Source organism: Molothrus aeneus, chromosome 2 (assembly GCF_037042795.1).
Source record: "Molothrus aeneus isolate 106 chromosome 2, BPBGC_Maene_1.0, whole genome shotgun sequence".
Classification (NCBI taxonomy): Eukaryota; Metazoa; Chordata; class Aves; order Passeriformes; family Icteridae; genus Molothrus; species Molothrus aeneus.
This window is the reverse complement of record NC_089647.1, coordinates 92,910,166-92,938,038: the sequence shown is the minus strand read 5'-3', so window position 1 is coordinate 92,938,038 and position 27,873 is coordinate 92,910,166. Positions and strand designations below refer to the sequence as shown.

General features: G+C 44.4%; 1 protein-coding gene across 3 annotated transcripts in view; it reads right to left on the bottom strand.

Moving 5' to 3' along the window:
• Positions 1-20,302, bottom strand: part of IRS2 (insulin receptor substrate 2) — a 28,624-nt gene extending 8,322 nt beyond the window's left edge. The window contains exons 1-2 of one of the 3 annotated variants that reach the window (XM_066545331.1): positions 16,718-20,302; positions 11,528-14,767 (exon numbers count right to left, since the gene is read on the bottom strand). In XM_066545331.1, the coding sequence (XP_066401428.1) occupies positions 14,646-14,767; positions 16,718-20,213 (3,618 nt within the window). In that variant the 5' untranslated portion in view covers positions 20,214-20,302 and the 3' untranslated portion in view covers positions 11,528-14,645. Of the gene's footprint in view, positions 1-11,527; positions 15,471-16,717 lie in introns of those variants that run through there. The other 2 variants (XM_066545332.1, XM_066545333.1) reach the window with 2 other exon arrangements.
• Positions 20,303-27,873: the final 7,571 nt, after the last annotated feature.

Here is a 27,873-nt window from a genome sequence, read left to right as displayed (position 1 = left end):
GGTATACAACTTGGTATACCTTTTAGGAACAGAGATGATACCCTTTTACACACCTTTACAATTGCTGGGAAGTTTGCTCAGCTGGGATGTCAAAGGCATATTTGTGCCTGTTCTAATTTATATCAGTAGTCATTAACAAGATCAACAAGTTTTCACAAGGAAGAAGAGCTCTTGTGAACCAGAGCTTGATATTCTCACACAACTGCCAACTGAAATGCCATCAAACTTAGTTGTCCTATTTCCAGCAGGTAACAGTGAGATGGGGAAAAAAACAAAACAGTACAATCAGACTTCCGGTTGAGATCCACAAGTGAGAGCTTGACTGCCATTCTAGGTAACACTGGACAAATACCAAAGTTGAAGAACTGCTCCTGAGCCACTAGGCTGAAAATACATGCCTGAAAACACAACATTAGAGTGTTCTCAAAGAGCTTAAAAGTATGCTTTTTCCCCTCTCCAACTTGGGATAAAAAGTAATTTTTTCCACTGGTTAAATTGAAGAAATAGTCACATTAAAAATTTAAATATTCATAGGAACCGGGATAAGGACTCATGTAAGTTGTGGGAACTCATGTTCAGTCTCTCTTTCCATTACAGTGGATATCTAATTATTCCATAAAAACAGCTGCAGTAAGAAAGAACAAGAACACTCCACCCAACAATATATGGTTAAGACATGCCATAAGGTGGTGAAGGGGAAAAGAGGACTGAGATCTTTTTTCAGTCAGAAAGGTACTGGACACTGGTCAGTCCCAGGTAAGTGCTCTTGCTGCATAAATATTGTGGAGAGGGAACAGAAACACTACATCCAGGCACTCTTTCAAAGACTAATACCTGCCTCCATCACTGCCAAATGGGCTTAGGCACTCAGTATCAAAAGAGGCTTCAGATTTACAAGAGAATCCTAGAGGAAGACATTTATCTTCCAGAGAGCAGTATGTTTTAAAACACAGGGCTCTCCAGCTTTCACAGTCAACCCCCCTCCTGTTCTGTAAACTGACCTTCAGGTGGCTTACCAAGGAGACAAACACCCCTGGCAGGACATACATTCACTTAGGCATCTCACCTGCTACCCAAACACACTGGATGGTCACACACTAAAGGGTAGCTGGCTACTGCAGCTTTTGGACTTTCAGGTTAGGAGACATGTCCAGAGGAATGCATCTTCTTGCAGAAGAGATACACAGGGAGAGAAGTGAGAGAAAAAGAAAGCAGGGAAAGCATAAGAGGAATGACCTGGCATGCACAGGAAGGCAACTTTTTCCCTACAGCTTTCTCTTCTTGCCACATCCCCACTTAAAACTCTTGAGCAACCTAAAGTAGGATAAACATTTTAAAGGATTGTTTTCAAATTTTGTCAATACTTTTCTAGAGACCTTTTATAGCCTCACCCTTGTCAATGTGAATCTGTCAGTAACAGAGAAGTGAGGAAAAGATGAAGCTAGGCAAGAAGTTTCATCATGTTCCATGATGAAAATACATCACCACTCCCTGAAACCATTTAGTGAAGTGAGCAATGCAACACAGAAGTGCTGCATTGAAGCAGGTTATACTCTCCCCTAATCCAGTTTCCTCTCTCTGACAGTGGGTCAAAAGCAGCTGCATACAAAATCCAAGATATGGATTTTGCAAATGGAGGTACTACCCAAAGTTCTCTTTACTTTCTAATGATTTACCTATAAGGACAAGCCAGACTGTTAAAGACCATGAGCCAAGCTCTTCTAAACTTCTTTGCTACTGTAGACTATCAGCATTTGGCACAGTGCATACTTTCTGAAAGCCAGAATCACAAATTTAGCAGGGTGCCCCAAACCTGTTGATTTCAACACCTTCACATTTTTCAGCCTTAATACTTATCACTCTATTGAGTCTTCTCAAAAGCAGCCACTCTAACACAATCCCCCAGCAGACATTTCCCTCTATTCCTTCAACAAACAGTCTCAGTAACCAAACCAAAATGATGTCTTAAAGAATGATACTTGGATTTGTTATTTACAAATTTTCTTCTATTCTCCTTTGCAGGAAATACTTTGCTAAAAATTACAGAAAAAAATTTTAAAATAGTTTTATGTTGCATTTTAAAAACAAATATGGGCATCTGTAACTTCTTACTCTGACTTTAATCCAGAGATGAATTAGCATTTCTTTCTGTAGTTGACAAGGATTTTATTGCATAAAGAAGTTGGTATTATATTAAGACATGAAAGGAAAAGATGTATTTTTGTCATACGGAAATGATAAATATCATCTACATATCACTCACAGATGCTAACTAATACTGTGTTGGAAAGCAGAGGCAAAAAGCTTAGTGAGCTGTTTAGAAAAGTAATTTAGGTGGTTAAATCTTCTGAGAACACAAGTTTTGAAACTGGACACTGGTCAGAAAATAATTTGTGAAAGCAGAAAGCATATAATTATGTCCTCTTTCTTACCCATATTTTACTTTCTTTCTCAAGCAAGAAACACAGATTATACTGAATGAATGCAATTGTTGCCAGCTCCACTGGATGCACCTTAAATCCTCCTCATCTAATAGTTTACTGCAAAGAAAGTGAAGGAAAGTGAAGCCCAGAATGATTTGCTCTGCAAGACAAAGCAGATACTAAAGCTCTGCATTTTTAAGAAAGGCAAGGTGAATGCAAAGCACCAAGTTTACCCACCCTCAGGAACAAGAATATGTGAGACATGCAATCAATCTCAGTTCAGAAAACAGCACTTATTCCATTATTTTTTTCAGCCATGAGACTGCAGTAGAAAATACTACCTCCCTCAAGAAGAAACAAGCAAAAAAAACAAAAAAAAACCCAATCTGTTAAAGTATGAAAAATACTATGCTCTCAGAGCACAGTGTGCTTTCACAGCACTTTTCTCAAAGCTTCAAAGGGATTTCTTTAAAAAGATCCAAAAAATTCGTGTCAATTACTTGCAACATTACTAGTTCCAGTGCAAGATACACTTTTGTCTGCAATTATAAGAGCTCTCAGTAAGTATTTACAGAAACAGAGGTGTACTCTACTGTTTCACCAGGTTTTTCCTCCTCTCCCAAGTGCTCTTACACAGGTATCTTATTTGTTTTATGGCTCCCTGTATTTGCTGCCAGAAAATATATTTATAAGCAACCAATTATTACACTCAATTTTCTAAGAAAGGCTCACTAGTACCAATATAGCATTTTTTAAAAATACATTTTACTTACAGCAATATGTCTGATCACACAACTATACAACTGACACTCACATCTTTTTGAAATTTTATTATGCTGCCAGGACTGTTTCTATAAAACAGATTAAAACCCATCTTTGTCACTTAAGATGGAATACTTTAGAGATTGGCTCTAGTCCCACGATGCTTAGCAGAGAATTCCCCTAAATTTCAGGGAGACTTTCCAGCACATCAAGACCTGCATGCATTTTCTCCTACTGCCAACACTCCAGCTCTTTAAAGCTGCTTAGGACATCTGTAATAGGTGCAATGAACACCCCAGGATATCATATTAAGGAACTATGATTTCCTGTAGGATACAATGCAGTAGCTGAGACTTTATAAAGCTATGATGCTGTTCTAGAACAACAGAAAGATCACAGGCACTGCCAGAAGAAATGCTTTGCAGAACACCAGTACTTCCCCCCAAGGCATCTGCACCTTTAAAGCCCAAGTTTGCCTGCAAGTGCCAAAGCCCTGATACTGTTGCATAAATCACATATTGTGATTGACCAGGAAATATACTGAAAAGTGTTCAGTCAACAGTGCAGAAGCTGCACAGCTGGAGAGAACACAAATCCCTTTTAATTTCACATTTACTGAACAAGTACAATATATCATCAACTAACTAAAGTACAGTCCAGGTCAAACAAGAACACATAACTATGTTAGCTGATCCACATACAGGTATCAGTCTTACTTCAAGTCTTTCTGCTTAAAATAAGACACTGCACAGCAAGGCTGATCTCACAAGCTGCAGATCTCTAAGTTAGATGCTCCATTTATGCCAAGCATATAGGCTCCCTCTATGATCAAGGGAGGTGGTTTTGTGCCCATCTCCAATCTCGAGAGGCTTTGAGCAGCCTCTTCAATGCTGAAAATACACCTGTATCCTTTTAATGACTACTTATGGAAGACAGATCCTTCTCTGAAGAGGAGTCTTTTGGTAGACTCCTAAGGTGCAAATGTGGGCATTACACAGTTATTACTACAGTTCTGCATAAAGTGCAACAGCATTGGCTAGATTAAAAACAACCACCATATACCTGGAAATCTAAACCAGGAACACAGACCCTTAGGACATACAGGAGACATTTGAGTTGCAATCTGCAATACAGAAGACATGAAGCAGCTTCACTTATGACACATACATGAAGGTCCCTTCAGATTCTCATGTCCTGGGGTTAACCTATAGCCTCTCTCCCTTTTTAATTAGAGTCATGTCCACCAGACCAAAACAGGATCCCAGCACAGCTGAATTTCACAAAACCTATTAAGAAAAACACAGATAAATTGCCTCCTCTGGAATATCCTCCCTCAGCTTGCAAATAATCCCATCCCGTCTGGGCTAAACAATCCTACCACAACATTTCTACAGCAAACACAAGCTGCTTGTTTACAATAAGGAAAAAAAAAATCAAGCAACCAAGCAACCTGAGGCACTAATAAAAGATACAGCAATTTTGAGTGTCTTTCCCTTTGATGCCTCAGCCTCTCCAACAATCATCATCAAAAAAATAAAATTCAGATTCAATCTACGTTGAGACCATAGATACACTTTTGTATAGAGCAGAAATAAGTCTTGGACAAAATTATATAACCATATCCACAAAAGATATAGGAAATAAACCCAGCATGAACAAGCTTCTCGATATCAAAGCTTTTCAAATTACAGTACAAAATACTCTGTGGACTGTATTAGAGGTCCTTATTTCCAGTAGCTATTTTTAGCTAAAATACCTTAAAAATTAAGTGAAGAAATTCATTATTACTATTCCAGAAAGACTATTATGGGGTTACAAATGGCCAAAAAAATGACCTAAGACAAAGAGGAGAAATGGTTCTAAGCTTCTCTATTAATAGCTTATCACTACTACAAAAAATCTTGGAAATCTCTGTCAAATTAAAAGTACCACATTCCAGAAGCAGGGAAGTTAAAGAATATTGTCACCATATACACCAATAAAGACACCCCTACTAGGAAAAAACCTCCATGATTCAATGAAGAAACAGAATTTCAAACTTAGACAGATGGTAAGGCTGTTCATTCCAACCATTACAGTCATAGCCTCATAGCCACTGTATACTATATTCTGTACCACTTATTTTCAATGTTTTTCCTAAACTAAATCAGAATTTACACAAGTTCCTCTTGCTCCTGAATTAATTTAAAATTACCAAATATGAGACAACAGGTTTTTATGTATCAAGCACAAACAAGGCTAATTCTTACCTGGAGTAAGAAAACGATGCGTATCTAATGCAAATAATGAGTTAATGTATTTTGAGACATACTAAAATGTTTGACTATGGAATCAAACCTAAGAATTTACTCAGGTACACACACACAGCCCAGCTACACTAATGAATAAGATAAAGCCACTTCACAGCCCAATAAAACAATGGCTTTACATGGTAAAAAAAAAATTAAGATTGCAAAAAAATTTAACATATGGATTCAATAAAAGACTTCTTTGTCCACTGTTTTGACATCTTCAGCAGAACTTAATAAAACTTTGTCTTCAGAGTAGAATGAAGCATCAGCTACTCAGGTAACCCAAAGAAAACAAATTGGAAAATCCCTCAAGAAGACAGGCAAAAAATGAGTGCCTGATAAAGGGGTTAAGACACCCTTCCAAAGACAGGATACACAAACTTCAGTCCAGTAGGGGTGGAGAGTTTAAAGTTGTCTCCCTGTGCATCACTTCTCAAAATAACTCACTGTTTCCTATGAACATGTTCTGAAGTCCCAGCACCTTTTCTTTGTTATTGTTATAAATCCTTCATTCTGTTTCTCCTGTGCCTTATTAAGGATACTTGTGAAAGCAAAAAGCATATGATTGTGTCCTCTTTCTTACCCATATTTACTTTCTTTCTCAAGCAAGAAACACAGATTATACTGAATGAATGCAATTGTTGCCAGTTCCACTGGATGCACCTTGAATCCTTCCCATCTAACAGTTTACTGCAAAGAAAGTGATAAGGATACAGCATAAGCTGCACTAATTCAATACTATTTCTCAGCAAAGTAGAGTAGAACACTTTAGCAAAGTAAGTGGAATACCAGCCCAAATTTACTTGACACAAAACATCATGGAAATAACTCCCAGTATGTGTTTTTAAAACAGTAAGGCTAAAATGTTGTCACCCTGTAAAAGCGACAACAGCCCATCTATGAGAACACAGAAAATTGAAAAGATGAGGAGAAAACAAATGAGAGGAATAGAAAATACTGCAGCATTTTCTCTTAATGTGACAAGATAGCATCCACATGGACAGCATGGCAAGTTAAAGCTTGCCATGCTCATGACTGATGAAGCAGACTCAAGACTTACGGAGTCATTTCAGACTCTAAATGAGCCCTCAGAACAACTCCCTCAAACAGCAGCCTGGCATCCAAACACCCCACACAGCTCACCCACAGCACAGCCTGCTCCCTCTGCATTCAGCCACACCAGTTCCACTGTGCTCACTCAAGCTGCAAGATCTGAGCTGTTGTTTCAACTTCCTCACAGACTCAAGTGCACATGTACTAAAATAAATGTCCATCAATTTACTTCCTGAGGGCTGAATCTGACCTCCACTAAAAATCAATAATATTTCACTACTATCAAGTTCTATTTTTTTTTAAACAGATACACTATCTCATGCTACCCCATCTTACAAACCTTTTGGTTTACTGTCCCTTGAATATTCACACTTACAGCAGGAAGGAGTAGTATGAGGGAAAAGAGGACCTAAACTAGGAATCACTTACAGTGCTGAAATACATCAGTGCATTTGTAGTTGGAAATCATCCTATTGGCTAACATTCAACATCCAATTATCATCTTTTTATTTATTTATTTAGAGACCACACAATTTACCATTTATATGAAAATACACCATTCAAGGTTACAGTTAAAAGCTCATTTTTACTGAATTTTCATTTGACATTTGAAGATTAAAACAGAACTGTATAATAAGTCACCTTTCTGCAGATACCCAAAAGAAAGCAATATTATCCCAGCACTCATTAGAGCATGTTAAGAGTTTCTCTGGTATTTGTGAGAGTAACTACTAGACTATTAGGATTGTAAAACAGTAAGTACTAACAGTTTTAAGTTTATGGCAAATTCTTTCAATTATTCTGTGCATCAGGGTCATTTATATACATACATATATATATTTATTCCTAATGCTCATCCACATAGTTAATTTTCTATAATTATTGTTAAAGTCATGAGCACTAATTCTGCAACTTCAACATTCAGAAAATAATGTAACTTTGTATTGTTATACAAGACTGACTCAAAATCCAAACATAAATATTTGAAGTTTTATGCTAGATTAAAACTAATATAGTTGTAAACAATTCTTAATTAAAGGACTTTTCATAGTTCACAAACAACTTTCATGGCAATCACCAGGACAAATCTTTATTGTTTACGTACAGGATTGTTACAATGAAAGTGTAATTTTTCCTTTCACTATGTTAAAGAGATGGTATTATTATAGTTCTATTTCATTCATTTTGGCAGAACTAATTGCTCAGGAATGAAAGCTGTTGTAGAAGATGCAAGTCCACCCTCCTATAAACTTTACCAAATGTTTATGATGTAAAAATGAATGATGTTACAACACAACTGAGTGCAACTGACTTCCAGGAGAACTCTACCTCCACCTTCCAATTCCAAATCTCATTATTCCATCACAAGAAATCTTTTTTAGGTATAAGTGAAAATTTTGGTTAGACACTTCACCTGATTTTGGTTTGCCTTTTCGAGTAAACTAAAAACAACTCACTGGAGTTTTTGAAATACCACTACCAGAGGAACTAGCAAAAAGAGTGCATAAAAATTCACTCTATAACTTCTCAGTAATTCAACCACGGGAGAGACCACAGTATTTGAAGCTGTCAATGTGGTGATGTAAAAGTTTTGCATTAACTAGAAAACTGTGAGGTTTGCATCCATCTGGCAATTCTACTCTTACTCTTTGAAATAATGCTAAAATGCAACATTACCAGTTATTGCCAGTAAGTTTCTATAGCCTAAATTATCTCTGTCAGTGAAGGCAGACTAAACAAAAAACATGATTGTTTTCTTGTTCTTGAGCAACTATTCAACACCACTGACTTCTACATAAGAGTTAAGCCTAACCCAGCCCCAAAAGATTGTCTATGCCTTGTTCAATCAATATAATGAATTCCAGTGAGAAAAAGTCTAGATTCAAAGCAAAACCAAACGAAACAAAGAAAAAAATCACAAATAAGCAAACAAGCAACAACAACAACAAAAACCCAAAAAAACCAAGAACCAAACCAACCCAACATAGAAAAAAAGTCTTCATAATTCTGATTCCCTACCTTAACTTGACAATGCCACTCAATTTAATGAGGTAGACATGACTGTCATAAACACTTTTAAAAATAATATACTGCCTCAGTGGACACAATGCAAGAGACTAATCAAAGCCAGCTTAGATCTTATTTCATTGACATGATTTTCCCACTGTTACTGGAATGATTTATTGATTTGTCTTTGACTGAAGAGAATCAAAGGCCTCCGCCTCAAGTTGCACTTAGAGTGGTGTTTCTTAGTCTACTTTAAAGTACCTGTGAAACAGATTTGGAAACTGAAACTCAACAGAACACTGAGTTTTATATCACAGCACATATCAAGCAAGTTTTACTAAAGCATCACTTGGAAAAAGCTTGGAAAATTCTGCAAAGTGCTCTACTGTTTCTAAGAAACTTCTGCTGTTTGTGATTTTCAGCAAATTTGCTATTTTGGCATCACACTAGAACCCCAGTGCCTCCATTTCTGACCCCTTCAAACAAAAACAAGCTGCTCAACAATGTCTAATCCGTGCGTCATGTAATCCTGCTTAATACCCTACAAACTCTGGGTAATATTTGGGTAGTTTTTAAATTTAGCAAAGAACATCCTGGCCTAGTTCAAAGATACCCTTGCCTTGGGTAGTGTCCCCTAGAAACATCGCCCACACTTGTTCCAAAGAAGAAAAGCAAATGCACACTTAGGCGTAATAGAACTGAACAAAAAATAAAAGATGAGGCTGTGGTCTAGTGTCATAATGAAAACACATAAAATTACAAATCAAATTATTGAAATAGGAATGCATTATGCAAACACCAAGCACACCACTCAAACAAAGAGACAATCTGACTTTCCAGGAGTGCTCATGGCTCCATGTAGCAGCCAAGCGCTCGCAGCGAGGGCAGCCAGCGCTGCAGAGGATGGACACAGCCCCGCAGTCACCAACCCTGAGCCACTGACACACGGCACATCACTGCCAGAGACACAGAAAATCCCTTCCTTGAGACACCCACCGCCTGCTTTTTGAAACATCATTATCTTACAAGTGGCTCATGCTACACACGCTACCAAAGAGACCTAAACTAAGTCCCGTGATAATTCTTCAGCATACTGTCCTGCCTGTCCTACCTAAGATCTCTCAGAGCCTCACTGAAGAACAAATATGTTCCTACTTTGTTTAGGCTGTCAGGCAGACAGTCTCCAATCATTAGCCTCTTGTCAACAGCGATGCTGGGGTAGATTACTACTGTGTAGTGCTTGTAATGGCAGGTGCATGGCCCTGGGGCTGCCATCTGCCAGGAAGGAAGTGTTCTCCTCTAGGATGCTGAAGAGATTGACAAATAACGTAAACAAAACACTGAATCATTCCTAATCTATGCAATAAAGCTATTACATTACTCTTCTGTAGTGTAGATGTCACCATCAGAGGTGGGGGCTTAGGTTTGTGGCTTGAATTGTTTTTCCCTAATTATTTTTGTGATTGATTTACTGAGATAAAAAACACATTCTGAAGTAACTTTTGTTTAACTAAGATGGGCAATTCTGGATTTGAAAATAAACAAAAAAACCATCCTAGCATCAAGTATGTTTATTTTGGAAAGTATCTCCCCACTGTTCACTTGTAGTAAGCCTCTTTCCAGAGAGTATTTGCTTGCACTGTGAGCAAGAACTTAGTTTTTTTAAGATTACTATTTTTGATACAGCTATACACAAATTGGGGTCATCATCACTGATAAAAACAATTAAGAATGCTTTGAGGTATTTTTAAAAGCAAAAACAGTAACAGAACTCCAAGTATTGTCCTTGGTCTTTTAAATTAATTTCCAAAGGGATTTCTCATAATCAGATTGAAAATCTTTCCTAAACAGTCCCAGTTTAGCATCCAATTTGTCACCTGAGCTACCAAGCAATAGCATAACTCCATGGAAATAAGCAGGCACTCACCTATTCTTCAGGAAAGTTACTCATTACTGTTTAACTGGCTACACAGAGATTACAACCTACTGCTGTCTTTGAGCCAGCCTCAAACATTACTAGATGTGTTAGCACTTTAACACACTAGGAAATACTTTAAAGTGGCCCTCTGTAAAGATGTAAGCAATCTCTGCATTGGTTTCTCTATGGTTTGCATCAGGCTTGTAATATCCAAGTTTTAAAAGCTTGTGCTAACTACTGACACAACCTTACAACTAAGGGATTCATTCTACATGTATTAGTGCAGAAACTGAAAATACAATCTAAACTAGTAATCCTGGCTTCCTCCAAAGCTGACAGAGATGAAGTGGAAAATGCATGCTACTTTATAGCTCGCATTTAAAAGACAATGGGAGGGAGCCACCTTTGCTGGTTCTGTTTACTGCTGGTGGCTCTCCAGAGCCCTGGCAGACTGACTAATCCAAGAAACACACGGGTTGCTAGATAGCTAAAGGCAGTTGACACAAATACAGGTGCAAAAAAAAGAAAATACACCAAAACAACAACAAAAACAAACAAGTTTTCCTTTGAAAACTGCTACAGGAGAGCCAGTGTTTTCAACAACCAGCAACAACGGGACTATTGAGCTGAACTTGGCTTTTCAAAGCTGCCACTCTTGACCCCCTACACACATACACACAAAACTTTAAAAATAACTACATGCCAGACAACAGACACAAAGAAAACATATCTGAACTTTGGAGGTCACTACACCATCTTCTGAAAACTCAAGGGATAATACTGATTTCCATGAATACACAGATCACTTCAAAGCAAACATTGTAAGAAACTACAGAAAAACCCAGAGAGTCATGAAACTTTCAAAATTACACATCCTAATTCAACAAATCGGTCACCGTATACTCTTGAAATTGCTATTACACATTGTGTATCAACTTAATGTTAAAACTTCCACAAAATTTGCTGTATCATGACTAACACAATGAACACAGACACAAAGAACAAAAACATATGGACAACCAGTGTAAAAAGTATACTATATTTCAACAAATTCAGAAGAAAAAAGCCACAGATACAACCATTTTTTAGATGTTTATTACGTTAAAAAGAAACATATTAATAGTGCTTTTAGAGAAAAACTTATAGACAGAAAATACCTGAATGTAGTTATGCTGTCATTTAACTGCTGAATAGGGAGGGAAGTTAGATTGCATACAGTAACTGGCTAAATTTTTCAGTGGATGCTTGCTGTGTTTCAGCTTATAAACCACTTCAGCATTCCAGTGTAATTAACACTACTTAAAAATAAGAGTAAACCAAGTGTAAAGAAACCCATGTTAGACTCTCTTTAAAAACAAAAAAAACCCAACAAAAACAGACCAACCCCACCATATAAAACAAGCCCTAATACTCTTTCTGCTCAAACACTCCTTTATTCTTCTTACTTACAAATGAACATTAGTCTCTGTAGCTATCTTGAAAGAAATCAAGTAATCAGAAGCAATCATCAACCTAAGCATTTCCTCTGCCTTGAGCAATGACTGTACTGGTTCATTTTAGACAAACCCACCATTCAATTTGGTCTGTAACAATTTATCTTAAATGACTGAAAGAAACCATGACATTCTTTCTATGAGCAGTATAGCTAAACATAATTTTAAGTATAAAGCAAAAAAAAGTCTAATAGATATCTTGATATTCTAATAGATGTCTTGATATTTTATTTGTTTGTAACAAGCTGACACCCATATAATCAACAAAATTTAAAGTATTTAAAGCTTCATTTAATCCTAGATAATTTCAGTTTACATTTTGTGTTTCACTAGTGGCACTGTTAGGATCAGATCCAACCATTTTGGTTTGGTCACCTGCAAAGTGCCATCTGAAAGACAGTAAGTAAATTTTGAGACATTTAAAAGAAAACCTTAAATTTTTAAGTGTGAGTTAAAGATTCAAGCTATGTAAGTTATTAAAAGTAGCTCAGTTCTTTCTGCAGTTGGTTTGATGTTCTTACAGAACTTAGCAGTAAGAGAAACTACTACAATGGATTTATTCAAAAAAGACTTTAAAAGATGTATAAATTTCTAACAAAGCATATAGTTCTTTTAATACTTTCAAGAAGTTATTTTAAAATGAGCATTAATTTTGTTAAAGAGACAAGCATTGTCATGTTGCTCTGAGAACCAAAACTTTTTGGCAGTAGGCATATGAAGAGGAGGTCAAAAAAACAACTTAATAATACAATTCATTGTGTAAAGTAATCCCAAAGAAAAAGGAAACAAAGTTTATGTCTTCCACAATCTAAAACACCATCAGAAAGACAGAGAAAGAGATTTCTTAAGATAGGCTTTTTATTTAGGTACAACCATAAAACCCTCACAAAACTGAAAGCTAATTGACAAGGCAAGTGCAAAGGGAGAACATTATTATCAAAAATCACCTTATTATGATTTTAAGCAGCTGCATTACAGATGATGACTTCTTCAAACAAATCAAGGCAAAAGAAACTGACAGATGAGGGAAAGAACCCTCAAGGTCCTTTGCATTATTACATATAGTATCTGTTCAATTTTAGAAAACTAGGCCAACTACTAGAAACATCTGCAAGTTGAAGCTACAGAGCACTCTGTGAATGGAAAAGGAAACAAAATTAAAGATAACCCACTCTGGTGATTTAGATTAAAGAAAATTCCCTATTATACACCCACTAAATTTAATGGTAATATTAATTAAGAATTCCAGGATTACACGCAAAGGGTAAAATCTTAACCTCACTGAAACAGAAACAAAGCTCCTATCTGACTTCAACTTTGACTTCAGAACTAAGATCCACCATAAAAAGTCACATCATTGTAGATTAATCTGTCATAAATATACTGGAATAAATAATTCACACTTTATGAGAAAAATTAGTGTAAACATCTCCATAAATAATGAAATCCATTCACAGTCCATATTTCTAAGCAAAAAAGTCATAGTTTAAGAACAAAAGCTAGTTATTAGCAAGTAACAAATTTTAACCCACCAATAACAGTATTATTTTATTTACATATCAGATGAAGGCAATTGTTTCTCCAACTCCTAAATATTTGCACATTTTCAGAACACAGTAGAACTAAACGAAGTGATCATTTCAAGCAACATTTTAACTGTTCTGTTTTGACAGTGGCTGACGATGCACCCCTTGCTCTTGCAGTGACAGAACAACATGGACAGAGACTTCCAAAAGCAAAGCACTCCCCTACAGCAGAGGCAAGTTACTGATAGCAGAGAAATACACGACATATGGAAGCTAGCCACCTTTAAATTATACAAATAATTTTCCTTAAAGCAGTTATCCACATGAAAATATAACTACTGCTACAGACCTTAAGAAAGAAATCAGACTGATTTTTAACATGTGTTTTGCACAAATCAAAATCCTTAAAGAATAACTCAATGCATGGTTTTTTACATGTATTTGCACAAATCAAAATACTTATTTTCTGAGAAGGTAATTACAAGGAGCTTGTTTGTATACTCAAGAGTCTTCTGTTCTAAATATTAAACAGAAATGGATTCTCCATCATTTCGAAATAACTGCAAACCACTCTCGAAGTAAAACTTCTCAGTTTTCTAATGTAGTTAGAAACAAAGTTTGAAAAAAGTGCAAACTAAACAAACAATGCTGATTATATAAGCTCTCTCTTGTACAAATCGACAATTTTTACAGAATTATATTTTCTCAAACCTACCCAAAATACTTTAGTTGAAGTAATCTTTTCTATGCACAAAATACAGTTTTCTTTAAACAGAATATGTTTCTCAGTAAAACATAAAATTCTCAGTAGTCTCCCAAATCACAATGTTTGAAACTCAAATACATTAGCAAACTTCTGGGTGACCTTTTTAAGCACTGGCAGAAGACCTAGCATAAACAAACTTTAGTGTGAAATCCCAATGAAAACGAAAAGGGAAACTAGGAAATTTGCAGAAGTTTATCCAATGAAGTCCTTTACCATGTATTTCTCCTTCCCCATAGCGTGACTTTCCCAGATTGACTGCCACAAGTGCAATTAACCTGATGCCCTGTTTTTGGTACCCACCCCACTGTCGGCTGAGGATGCTGGTGGTGTGAGGTTCTTCCTTACTACCTGGACCTGACTCTGGTTCCATCCATCCATCCCTGCATCCCGTACCTCTGAGTGCACCCTACAGGCTGGCACCCTTCTCAGGGAAGCGAGGTGCTGGAGAAGACAGCCCACCTCCTACAGATAGGGTCAATCCCAACGAGCCTCCCCGCACCACTCCTCCATGTGATCTGCGTTTAGAAGCTTACGGGAAAGAGGAAAAACAAACACACATGCAGATTAAATATTAAAATAAAGACAAGCCTATAACCGTCCTTGGACAAACACACGCAGCAGCAGCAGCACTGAGCCCTCTCCGCCGTAAAACCACATTAACACGGCTGCGTTCTCTGCATTATCCTTTTGTTTACAGGCTGGGAAGGACAGCGCTCGTTTCCCTCTCCTTATCTGACCGCCGCCGCTCCCATTCCCGCGCTCCCGTGCCGGGTTTTCCCGGTCACCGGTGCCGCCCCCCTCCCCCCTAGGGGTCAGCAGCTCGGGAGTGCTGTGGAAACAGCTCTTTCCCAACACCGGGCTTCATCTGCAATCGGGGCTGTAGCTGCCTCAACACAAGCTCCTCGTTTCTGCGAAAAATCCGTTTGCAAAGCAAAGGGGCGTGATGGTCTGGGGCGCCCGGGACCGCCATCCCCAGGCCGGGCAAGGAGAGCGGGGGCTGCAGCATCCGCGCCGGGCTCGGGCAAGCCGCAAGGATCCTGAAAGCGACCCCAGCAAAACTAAACGCAAGAGACAAATAAGGCTCGGCCCTCAACCCTTCCAGTCATTCAGAATAAGCCTTCATCTTTTCAAACTCTGACATTGCATTCAACAATCCTCTCGTCTTTAATTAGGTTCAGAGCTTGCTCTGCAAACGGTGGGATCTCTCATCTTTTCCATCTTCCTGCACTTCCTATCAAAAGAGAAAATATTTTCTTCTTCAAAATCTACTAGCTACTAAGGAAACACAAGGGAAAAAACCCTGCAAGTGGCTCTTACAAGCTTTTGCTGCTCACTTGTTATGGATGCCTCTATGAGCACTGTGAACAGAGAAGCAATACCTACTCTCCTCCAAGCAGCTACTACACGGCTTGTCACTTCCCCCAGCTATACCCATAAACACATATTACAGCTATCTATGCATAAGGCTTTGACTACCATGTCTTGCATAAATCCAAGAGCCAAGAGAATCCTTACAAGTGTCTCATTATTAACTTTTCCTCCTTGACAGGCTGGCTGCTCTGCGCCCTCCTCAACCAGCCCCCAGTTCTGTACAAACCCTCACTCACTGAGAGAGGGTGGAGTTCTATTTCGGGGAAGAAGGAAGGGTATTTGTTTCTTTCCCTTTTTTTTCCCAGCATAACCAGCACCTAATTAAAGGAATAGCTACATACTGAAAATCAAAATTCTCTCTCACCCTACGTTTCAGATTTCTTCAGTTTAACACCCAACATTTGCAATCCACAAGCCCTCAACTGGAACACTGTTACACACCAACACAGGCTGGGCCCTTAAGTGAAATATGCAATACAGCATACAACAGCTCAAATATATAGTGACTTCTATACCATTTTAAAAATTCACATTCCATGCTCACTATGATTTACTGTTAAACTTTTGCAAGAGATAAGGTATTTCAAAACCATGATTTTAAATTTATCCTTCTCAATTTGATATTCCAGACCTTCTCAGCTAGGGAGCCAAGGATTGTTTCTGTAATCTGATGTCCTCAATCAAACAATGCTGGTTTTAACTCAATCATTTTACATTTTTAAATAGTATTTAGAAGTTGCATTAACATAAACTATTTAGGTCACATTTTCCAAACACTTTCCAAAATCTTAAGAAAACTCTGAATGCAGCCCAAACACGGAAATTGTGTCAACAGCAGCTTCTCATGGGGTACCCAGAAGTATAAACACACAATAACAGCACTGTAGTACTGAAACACGAATAAATATTCCAAAATTAAACCTTTTCCTCATACAAAGAGCCACTAAGTTCCTCCAAGACTGCTTACTGCAGGACATGTAAAAAGGGATAAAACTGATTTCTAAAGAAGCGAAGAGGGATAGTGCTCTACACAACAACACACAACCCTGTGATGGTAAACACAAGCACAAACACACACAGCAGGCACTGTCAGATGTAGCTACTCACCTTTCACAGCACTGGCTTCTTTCAGGTTGTGAGACAGAAAGTCTATGCTGGCATAGGTGCTCATCTCTACTCCATTGATGCCCCCATTCAGGAGGTGCCTAGCTTTCAACCTGGATTTGTCACAGTTTGCCAAGGACCCATCCACCACATCAATGGCGATGTAGTTGAGGCCATTCTGGAAGCCAGCCGAGGTCTCCCGGCACATGGGACTGCTACCCTGCTCCTCCTCCAGGCCTTCGCTTTTCCTGAGGGACACGTTCTCCACCGAGGCTGAGTTGTGTCGTTTGGGGTTGTGTGCGAAGGAGGGGGACACTGGGGTCACAGTGGTGGTGGAAGAGAAAGTTTCTGAGCTGTGCCTCCTCCGCCCCTGGGGATCTGCCCGGATTACTTTGGCCCCCCGATTCGGATCTGGGGGAGGGCTGGAGAGAATGAAAGCCTCCACCCCAGAGAGGGTGAGCCTCTTCACGCCAGACGTGGGGCTGGTGACCCGGGCACTTTCTGGTTTCTGAACAATGGGTTGAGGTGGGGTAGTGGCCATGCCAAAGGTCATCTCGGTGTAGTCACCACCATCCGATGGGCTGGACGAACAAGCCATCCCCACAGCCGCCTTCAGGTAGCGCCCATTGGGCTGGCTGGCGCTGGAGGAAGAACCCGGAGAGAGAGCTTCTAAGGAGCCCACTGAGACTGTGCCCGACTGGGAGGGTGACTGTGACCCGAAGTCAATGTTCATGTAGTCAGAGAGAGGGGAGCGCCTCTGCCCCGTGCCTGAGCCCAGGGAGGAGGCTGGGCTGTCAGCAGGCAGCGAGGGGGGAGAATACACGGCAGCATCCCCAAAGTCAATGTTGATGTATTCACCGGGGCTGTTGGGCTCCGGCGGCAGAGGGTGCTCATTCATGCTGGGCAGCACCGTCCGCAAGGTCTCCAAGGAGAGGCGGCTGGGCCGGGCCGCCCGCTGGCACCGCTGGCTAAGGAAGCTCTCGGTCCGGCTGTGCCGCAGGGGCGAAGGCACCGTGTGGCTGGAGGGGACGAAGGTGCCTGCTCCACACACCGCCTCCTCCGGGATCATCCTCCCCGGGGAGTTCATGAAGACGTACTGGTCGCTGTCCTTTGCCAAGCCCTGGCTCTTGTAGGAGCGGGGTAAGGAGCTGTATGAATAGCAGCTGGGCTTTGGGGGCTCATTGGACCCATGCCCTGAAGGGGCAAAAAAGAAGTCCGGGGGAGTGAGGGAGGGAGCTTGGGGCCCATTCTGGGGGTCCCGAGGGGACATATTGATATAGTCGCCGTTACTCAGCCTTCCGTCTGAGCTCTCCATGGACAACTTGGAGCCGCACCACATCCGCATGTACCCGCTATCGTCAGGGGAGCTCTCCCCAGGCGAGCTGGTCTTGTAGCTGCTCCCGTTCCCCGGGGACCCGCTACCCACCCCTGCCCGGGGCTGCAGGATCTGCTTGGGGGCAGACACGCTGGTGGGGCTCATGGGCATGTAATCATCGCTGCCCCGGCTTCCCTGCCCTAAGGCTGCGGCCACACCGGGGGTCATGGGCATGTAGCCGTCATCATCTCCCGCTCCTCCCCCCACTGCCGGCGGGCCCAGATTGGTGCTGCTGCTGCCGGAGCTGCGGTGAGAACCGATCTCGATGTCCCCGTAGTCCTCCGGGTAGGGGGTGTAGGTCACTTTGGGGGAAGCCCCGGCTTGGCAGGAGGAGAAGAGGCGGCCGGCGCTGCCGGCGAAGGTGGCGCGCATCAGCGTGTACTCGTCGAGGGAGGCGGAGGAAACCTGCGGCGCGGCGGGTCGCTGCCGGCACGGCGTGGTCAGGGAGTAGGTCCGCTTCCGATGGCACCTGTCGCTGGCAGCGTCGGGGCAGGGCCGGTAGCACAGGCGGCCACTCGGGGGCCTCTCCATCGCCATGTAGCCGTAGAGGTCGGTGCCGCCCCCCGGGTCCCGCACTGGGGGTGTCTCGGCCACCGACTCGGGGGTGTTGCTGCGGTTGCTGGCAGTGGAGGAGGAGGAGAAGGGCCGGAGGTCGCCGCCTGGGCTGGAGCCGTACTCGTCGAAGGACATAAAGCCCGCGTCGCTGGGGGAGCCGGACACGGAGGCGCTGCCGCTGGACGGGCGCTGCGGGTGATGCGGGTGGGCAGGCTCGGAGCTGAGGCCGCTACTGGAGGAGAGGCTGATGGGGCTGGTGGCGGAGGGGGGCGAGTGGGAGGCGGGCATGGACATGGAACGGCTGCTCTGCAGCCCGCCGCCGCCACCGCCGGCCAGCACCGGGAGCAGCTTCCCCGCCTGCCGCCCTCCGACGCCGCTGAGCGTGTGCGAGCGGCTCAGGGGGGTCCGCACCGGGCCCGGGCTCATAGGGCTGCCGGCCACGGAGCCCATCCGGCAGCCGTCACCCTCGCTGGCCGTTCTCACCCGGCACGGCGTGCACTTGGTGCTGGCGCCGGCGGCGAGGCTGTCGGTGCGGGAACGGCGGAGGAGGCCGGTCTGGCTGGGAGGCAGGTTGACCAGGTGGTGGTGCCGGCGACCGGGCACGGTGATGGGATGGGTGGCGGAGGCGCCGCTGCCCCCGGGCCCGCCGGCCCCCCCGGAGGAAGAGGAGGAGGAGGACTGGCTCTTGCTGCGGGGCCGGAACTCGGACAGCTCCTTCAGCGCCTTCATGGCCTCCAGGATGGTCTCGTGGATGTTCTGGGCCACCACCGAATCGTCCGCTTGCATCCAGAGCTCGCCGGGGCCGGTGGCGGCCGAGCGCCCCACCTCGATGAAGAAGAAGCTGTCGGAGTGGCCGCAGCGGCGGATGTTCATCAGCTGCAGCGTGACCGAGGGCAGCTCGCAATTGAGGCGCACGAACCCAATGGTGCGGGCCGAGAGGCAGAGCCGGTGGACGCCGGTGAGGTTTTTACTCTGACCCAAGCCCTTGGGCTTCAGCGTCACCTGCCAGACCTCTCGGTAGGCAGCGGTGGCCGGCGCGATCAGCCCGTAGTTAAGGTCTTCGCCGGCCGCGGCCAGGGAGGCGGCGGCCGCGCCGCAGGAGGCGGAGAAGGGGGAGGCGAGGTGGCGGTAGGGGGACCCCTGGGAGGCCGCCTTGCCCTCGTTGAGCAGGTCGGTGAGAGCCCTGTACCAGCCCTCCTGCTCCTGCTCGTTCTCGGCCGCCACAGCGAAGTACTCGTCCTTGGTGTAGAGGGCGATGAGGTACTTGTGCTTGGCGTCCGCCCGTTTGTTGATGTTGAGGCAGGAGTCCAGGGCGATCACCCGCTTGGGCGCCCCAGACTTGTTCCTCCATTTCTTCTCGCTCTCGTAGTACTCCAGCCGGGCGCCCCCCGCCTCCTCCCCGCCGCCGCCCGGGCCGCGCAGCACGAAGAAGCGCTTGTGGCCGTGCTTCTGCTTGCGCAGGTACCCGCACTTCCTGACGCCCTGGTTGTTGTTGTTGTTGTTGTTCAGGTTGGGGCCGGGCGGGGAGCTCAGGGGGGGCAGCAGCCCCAGCACGGCAGGGCTCGCCATCCCCAGCCCCGCGGCGGGAGCGCCGCCCGGCTCCTCTCGCTGCTGTCGCCGACGCTGAGCGGATCCGGAGCCCGAGCGCCGCGGCGAGAAAAAAAAAAAAAAAAAAAGAAAGAAAAAAGGAAGGACGGAGGGAAGCAGGTAAAATAAAGTTATTCCTTCGTAGAAGAGCGCAGTGCTCGGAGCCGCAGCGGGATCCTCCGCTGTCACCTCTAGGCAGCGGGTGCTGCTGGCGGCCGCCCGGCGTCCTCCCCGGCTCGAGTACCGGCGACGCCGCTAAGGCTCCCCGACCGCCGCTGCTGCCGCTGGTGCTGCCGGCGCCGGCAGGAGTTTCGCCGTAAGTAACACATCGCGCACCGAGTGCCCCAACTAAAGAGCAAAACAACACGTGACCGCCGCCTCACCGAGGCGCTCACACACCGAGACGGGGCGGGGCGCCGCCGCCGCCGGCACCGCCCCGCATTGGCCGCCGGGCAGCGCGAAGGACGGCCGCGGCCCTCAATGGGGCGGCGGGGCGGGCTCTCGGCAGCGAGGCGGCGAGACGCCGTTGGACGGCGGGAGCCTCGCCCCCCCGCCCCTTTCCCGCCCCTCCGCGTTCCCGCCCCCAGCCTCCGGCCCCCCTCGGGCGCAGCGCGCCCGGTCGCTGTCGCCGCTGCCCTCAGCGCACATAGCGCGGAACGTGCTGGGGGCGCGGGCACGGCGGGGAGATCCGGCACATCCGGCGAGCCCCGGTGCTGGCCCTCGCCACCTCTCGGACACGGCGGGGCGCCGGCGGAGCTCGCCGAGGCCATATCAGGTGCTGCGGACCCGCCGGGCGGAGCTTCCGGCCGTGCGTGAGCGCCGGGCGCCCCCCGCACGCCCCCGCACACACGCGCGAGTGCGTCAGCCCTGCCCGCACACGCGCGGCGGCTCCGCGCGCTCCTCCGCGCGCTGTGTCACAGCGCCCACGCCGCGCGGCCGCCCCCGCGCCCCGCCCGCAGCGCCCGCTCCCCGCGGGGCGGGAAATGCCACCCAGGGAGGGCCGGGGGCAGGGGCTGCCGCTGTTCGTCCGTATTCATTTAACAGCACTCATTTATCCGGGCGCTTCGCTTTATAATGGAGAATAAGGGCTGCGTCCGCGTTTCCTCTGGAAACGATCCCGGCCCTGCTGGGGGATCGCGGCGCGGTGATTACGGAACAAGCGGCGGCGGGGGCAAAGCGGCCCCAGGGCCCCCCGCCTGACCCGGGCACCCCGCCCCCTGCTCCCCCCCCACTGCCGCCGCCGCTCCCTCACTGGGCGCGCGGGGGCTCCGCGTGGCGGGGAACGGCGGGGGCGGGGGGGGGTGCGAGGTGCCGCGCTTGTTTACCGGGACCCGCACGCTCGTCACCGGGCGGGCCGCGCCCGGGATCAATGAGCGCCTTTCTCTCCCCTCCACCGGGGGAGGTGAACGGCGAGGGGGGGCGGAGGGGCCCCGGCCGGGGTGGGCGGCAGGAGGCGCGGGGGTCTGTCCAGCCCGCATTTTCCTGTGTGAGGCGGAGCGGGGGAAGGAAGGGGGAGCGCTGGGGCCCAGGAGGGGGTTGCAGGGCGGGGATGCCGGGCTCTCGCCCCCCGATGAGGGCGGTCGCGGCGCGTCACCCAGCGCGCAGAGTGGTGCGGGGAGGGCAGCGATAGTAAAAGTCGAGGGATGAAGCTGTACTGACACCGTCCAGCCGGTTCCTAACTACAGCCGCATCTCCGCCGCCCCGGGAGCGGCTGGGGAAGCCTCCCTTTGCACATGCCCGGGAAGAAAAGTGAGGCTGGGGTCACGCAAACATCCATCCGTACTTTCCCGTCTCTCCCTGGAGTGCCTTCGGACACGCTCTCATTTGTCGGCTTGCGCCGAAGCTGAAACAGCCAAGTTTGCGAGTAAAGGCGAGGGGAAAAAAAAAACCCACAGAAACAACACCACAAACAAACAAGCAAGGAAAAAAAAAAAGACGAAAGTGGTGCGGCGCTTCCAGCTGCCGCCGTGCGGGGCCGTGGCCGAGCTCTCCCCGCGTTCCCGACGGGGAAGCGGCGGGGCCGCCCGCAGCCCGCACAGACCGCGCTTGCAGCTCAGCTCCGTCCTGCACGGAATTCTCCGCGGTTTGGGTCATAATAACTCGTTTAGAAATTAACAGCTGTGACAGGGGAGAGAGGATTGGAAAAGACTTCACTGTAAATACCGGTATGCTGCAGTAAGCATCTTATGAAGGAAGAGCTCTCCCATCATTTTATGGGAAAATAATAACATTAACATTAACTAGTACTTAGCAGGGTTTATTAAATTTTGGGGGGGGTCAACGGAATTAGAGACTAATTTGAGATCAGAGGCACCAACCTCTTCGCAGAATCAAGAAAAGAGTGAAACCTTAGGCAAGGTACCTGTGACCCCTCTGTACCTGTGTGATTCTTCACAGAAAATGATGCTGACAATCTCTCCTGTCCTGGCAATGCGCTTTGATTTCTGTATCTGGAAAAATGCATAGAATTGGTAATTGTAAACTTAGATTTTTTGTAATGATTTTATAAGAAATCTCAGTGAGGACAGCGTCTTATGAAAACTCAGGAATACTTGATTTTCTAGCTATGACTGTAGCGGGCCAAACTATCTCCTATATCCACTCTACCAAAGTCATAAGGGAGTTAGTTATCTAACTAAAAGTTTCTTGCCACTGGGTGATCTGGGCCTATAAAGTCAAACTTTTTTCTGCAAACCCTTTGGGAATTTGAAAATATTTTCCCCAGACATTTATGAAATATATTGGTGACCTTGGGCAAGCATTCTTAGGTCTGAAATGTCAAACAGATAAATATTATTTCGTCTACTCGACACTGTCATATATGTTATTCTTGACCATGTGGGTAAAACAGATTCAATATACCGGCTATAGCAGCACAGCTTTGTTTGCAAACAATTTCTGTGACAAAGACATTAGGATAGACTAGAATCCAAGTTTGCAGTTTATAGTTTTTACTTCTATATTGGCATTGATATATATTCAGCAGCGCATTTTTAGCAGGGGTTGATTCATAAAAAGCATTATTTTTCCATAGTTATGTTTGGGGCTTTTTTAATGCATAACTGGGGTACTGAACATAGAAGTGGGACCTAGGCACGTATAAAATTCAGGTTAAAAAGTAAATTATTTCATGACCAACACTCTGGAATGAATGTTCTTAGTTCACATAGATGATTTGTCTTATTCAGAGTTTTCTCTGAACTCCTCTGAATTGTTTTTCAACACTATATTCCTTCTGAAAAAATTTTACAGTGATTTCAATGTAATTACAGGACATTTAACTACAAAAAATGTGCTAATACCATTCCTCCATCCCACCTTTCAGCTAAAATTCACTGGTCCTGCAGGCTGGCATGTCTTATGATTTAGCTATTCCTGTGCATTGTGTAGCAATGTTTGCTTTAATTTCTGAAATAAGTGGGTTTTCAGAGATACCGAGAGCCATGAATTGGGATGGTTAAGCGCAACACATGCAACTCTTTTTCCACCCAACAACTTCAGGCACAACATAGGGGTGACAGAATCTTTAGTAATGCAACAGATTTGCCAGAGGATGTTTGCTTAAATCATGTCTGTAGAACAATTTCATCATCCTGAAAGAAAAAAAATGATCCTGTTTTACCTTCCCATTCCTTTTCTTCTGTCATATTACCCTACCCTAGCTCTATTTCACCACATCACTTTCCAGTTTGAGATCTTGACTGGGAATGCTTTGCTAGTATTTAAGTACACCAACCAAATAGTTCTAATATTAGCATCTTTCCTGCCTGCTAAACTATGCTTTTGCCAGCATACCAGGCTTCAGCCATCTCCTTTTTCCTCCAAGAAAAATAAACTGTGTTGGGTAATGGTCAGATTTATCAAAATACACTATCTGTGTGAGGGGCATTTGCCATCAGTTATGTCAGTCATAAAATGTTACCTCTGTCCACCCTAAAATGACTGAGACATGCCTAGAAAATTATAGACCTTGCTTTTGGCAATGAAGTTTAGATGTAGCAAATAAAGTTTTGTCAGCACAGAGCCCTATTGATTGCACATTTCCATGCTTCAAGTACTTGGGGTTCCTTAGCTGTATTAAAAAAAAAAAAAAAAAAAAAAAAAGAAAAAAATGTTGTGATCATTTCATTTATGTATAACTGTATTTAAACTTCATGTTTTCATTACTGAGCTATATGGATGGATGCTAAACACTGGCCAACAGCACTGTTTTGCAAGCGATGAACTTGTCAAGCCATCGATGATTTTTGCTTGGGAAGGCTGTTTGTCTGAATAATAGTTAAATGATTGAATTTATTACTTCTAGGGGCAGGCAACTGGTTTTAGTTACATCTGGAAGTTTGATTCTACAAGCCCAGCACATAGAGGGTCCAGTTGGGGTTTTTTGTTTGTTCCCTGTCCCTCTGCCCTCCACCTCCCTTAGCAGGATTGAAGCATGAGGCCCTATGAATATGTAGCTATATTTAAATACTACCCAGATTCACAAAAAGACAACCCAAATTACTCAAAAGACACTTTCTGAAAAACTGGGTGCATGAGTAGGTTGAATTTCAAAATTTGTGACATCCTTTAAAAATGTTTTTCCTTTGTTCTTATTCTAAATATCATTTTGAAATATCTTTCAATATCAGGATAAAGAGTAACAGTTGAAAGGGATGTGTTTGATGTTTGGCTTGGCTGTTGCCTTCTACCTGTTGCCAGGTTCACAGAGCTGATGGTAGTGAAGCCATGGGAAAAAGGTGCAGAGAAAGATTATGTGCGTCAGCAACATTTTCTTATACTATCAAGAGCACAGTTATCTGTTCCAACAAAACAGAGTGATTTATATTTTGATGTCCTTGAACTTCTACATAAACAGGTGAAGTCAGTTTATTCCCTGGTACATTTATTTGCATATTCCTGATACAGTGTCATTCTGGTTATACATTTCATAACCTGAGTGTAAGAGGACATGAACTCTGATGAACTTGTTTCTCTCTAACCTTTCTCAACTCCTTTGAGTGCTAATGTACCATGACTGTGCTACTATCCAGTTAAGAAGTCTGTGTTATTTGGGAGGAAGGACAGGTCATCTTTCCAGATAGTTTTACAAAAGACTTTGTTGATACTACTCATTTAGTAACTCCTAACAGCAGGGTTTATTCCTTTATAGCGAGACTAATGCTAAATGATATAGTTGCCCTTACCCTTAAAAAGAGGCTGTCAATTTTTTTCCCCCGGTCCTGTGTAAACAACTATGGGTGGTTTTGTACAAGAGGGAAAGATATTCAGAAATCACAGATTCTAAAAATACTTCTTTCTTAAGTAAGGGTTACTTGCTTCAGTGAATATAGCACCCACAGTTTTCCAGAGAATTCCAGGTTAAATAAATAGGGGTTACAGTTATGCAACTTTGTGCATATTCAGTAATTCTTGAAGCAATAAGATTTTTATTAATTCTTTGAAATATACACAGAAATATTGTTGATGCCACTACCTTGTACGTTCTTATATGGGAGGGGGGATTAAGCTGAGGAAAATCTGGAGCATCCTTATTTACTGATTTTTCTTTTTTTTTTTTTTTTTTTTTTTTTTTACTACGACTTGGCTATTTTTCTCCATTTGGATCATTTCTTCCTCAAATTTATATCTCAAGGGGCAGATTCAGAATCCCGGAGTCCCCGGGCTGGCCGATACGCTGGTGGTGTTTGGGGAAAGCCCTGCGCAAGCTCCCGGGGTCCGAAGGGTCCGAACAAGGAGTCAGTCCCTCTTCCTGTGACAGGTGAACCCGCAAAAGGCAGATTCGGAACCAGGTCTCAGCAGCCTGTCCCCGGGCCCGGCGGGGGCTCCTCGGGCCGGCCCCGGCCCCTCCCGCCGCGGGGCTCCGCCGGTCGGTAGCGCCGCCCGGTGCGGGGGCTGCGCGCGTCCCGCGGAAATGGCCGCTTTTGGTAAAGCTCCCGGGGCGAGCCTGGGGAAGGGCTGGGGGCGTGCGGGGGGTGTGGATCAGCGCCGGCCCCGCTCCCGCCCCTCCGCTGCCGGTGCGAAAATTACGCACTGGGGGCTGATATGCGTCAGCGCTTCGCAATCACCAGGATTTTCTTCCTGGAACATCTATTTTTGTTGGTTGCGGGTTTTATTTTGGTTCGAGTTTGGTTTGCGTTTTTTAATGTTTTTTTTTTTTTTTTTTCTTTTTTTCCTTTATGCGTGGTGGGCGGAGATGGCGGAGCAGCAGGGCCGCGGGGCAGCCTCGGGACGCGCCCGCGCCGCCCCCTGTGAGGGCACCGCGCCGGGGCCGCCCCCTGTGAGGGCACCGCGCCGGGGCCGCTCCCGGTGGGGGCACCGCGCTGGCACCGCGGGCGCGCTGCCGGAGCAGCAACGCACGGGCTCCCAAACACCTTCTGTTGTTGTTGTTGATGGTTTACTGGTTTCTGTTAGTTCGGATTCCACTAACCCCCCCCCCCCGCCCTGCGGGGGAAATGCTGTCTTTCATTCCTACTGGATTGATCACTGATTTTAAAAAATACTATTATTTAAGGAAAAGTGCCTGATAGAATATAACCAGTTCTATCCTAGGGGAAAAAACAAAGTGATCGTGAAGCAACAGAGACAAATATTTTTAAGCAGTAATTGAAGTCAATACCCCTCTTGCCTCTGAGAACATACAGCCCTTTTTTGCTTTGTTTTTTTTTTTTTAAGAGATTTTGTAATGTACTTTTCTGACCTGTAAAAATAGTCAAGATCTACAGTCCTTTAGGGTATTTTTCTCTCCAATATGAGAATGAATGATATAATTCAATATTTCTTTGATGCAATGTTTACAGAAAATTTGCAAAGCCTCATTTGCCCAAACACCATAGGACTTGAACAGGAGAGGGCTTGTTTGTTTGTCTCTTTTCTGCTTTTTCAATTCTCTTTCTTACTAGTAGTATTCTGTTTGAAAGTCTATTTGTTTACTTTTTCTTCCCAAGGCAGGTTACTCTAGACACTTTTTCTGTTCTTTTCTGAATGCTCTTGAAGGCTGTTCCCCAGCAAAATCATTCCAGTCATTCAGCTTTCCCCTCTGCCTTAAAATTCATTTGGCTATTTGCATCTGGCCTTTGCATCTGCTTTAGGTAGTAGCTTTTTTTCCTCTAGCCTTTACAAAAAAAAAAACAAACTTCAGAAGGTAGCCTAACTTCCTCCATCATTTATCTTGACATCAAGATAATTTTCCTAACAGCAGGGGTAATGCAATTCTGGAGTAGACTGTCAAGGGATTTTTATAGAGTCCCTATCACTAGAGCATTTTAAGATGTGCAAATATTACTCAGGAATGACACAAGTACAGTTGTCCTGACTCAGGGCAGTGTGATAGTCTGGATGATCTCATGTTTACTTGCAGTCCTATTTTGTTGGATTTCTGTGATATATATACCTATAAATAGCTCCAGGATTATTACTGTTGAAAGAGAAAAAAACAATCTTCACTTTCTCTCTCTCTCTCTCTATTAATTTTTTCTTTTCTTTTTCTGTCTGCTAATTTAACTGCGCAAAATAAAGAGTGTAAAACTGTGATTATGAATCATCTCTTATTGTTTGGGATACACTTTTGGTGCAATTCTTACTTGTGCAGGACATTTGCTGATCTCATTTGTGCATGCACAGGACCACTGGCAATATGGAG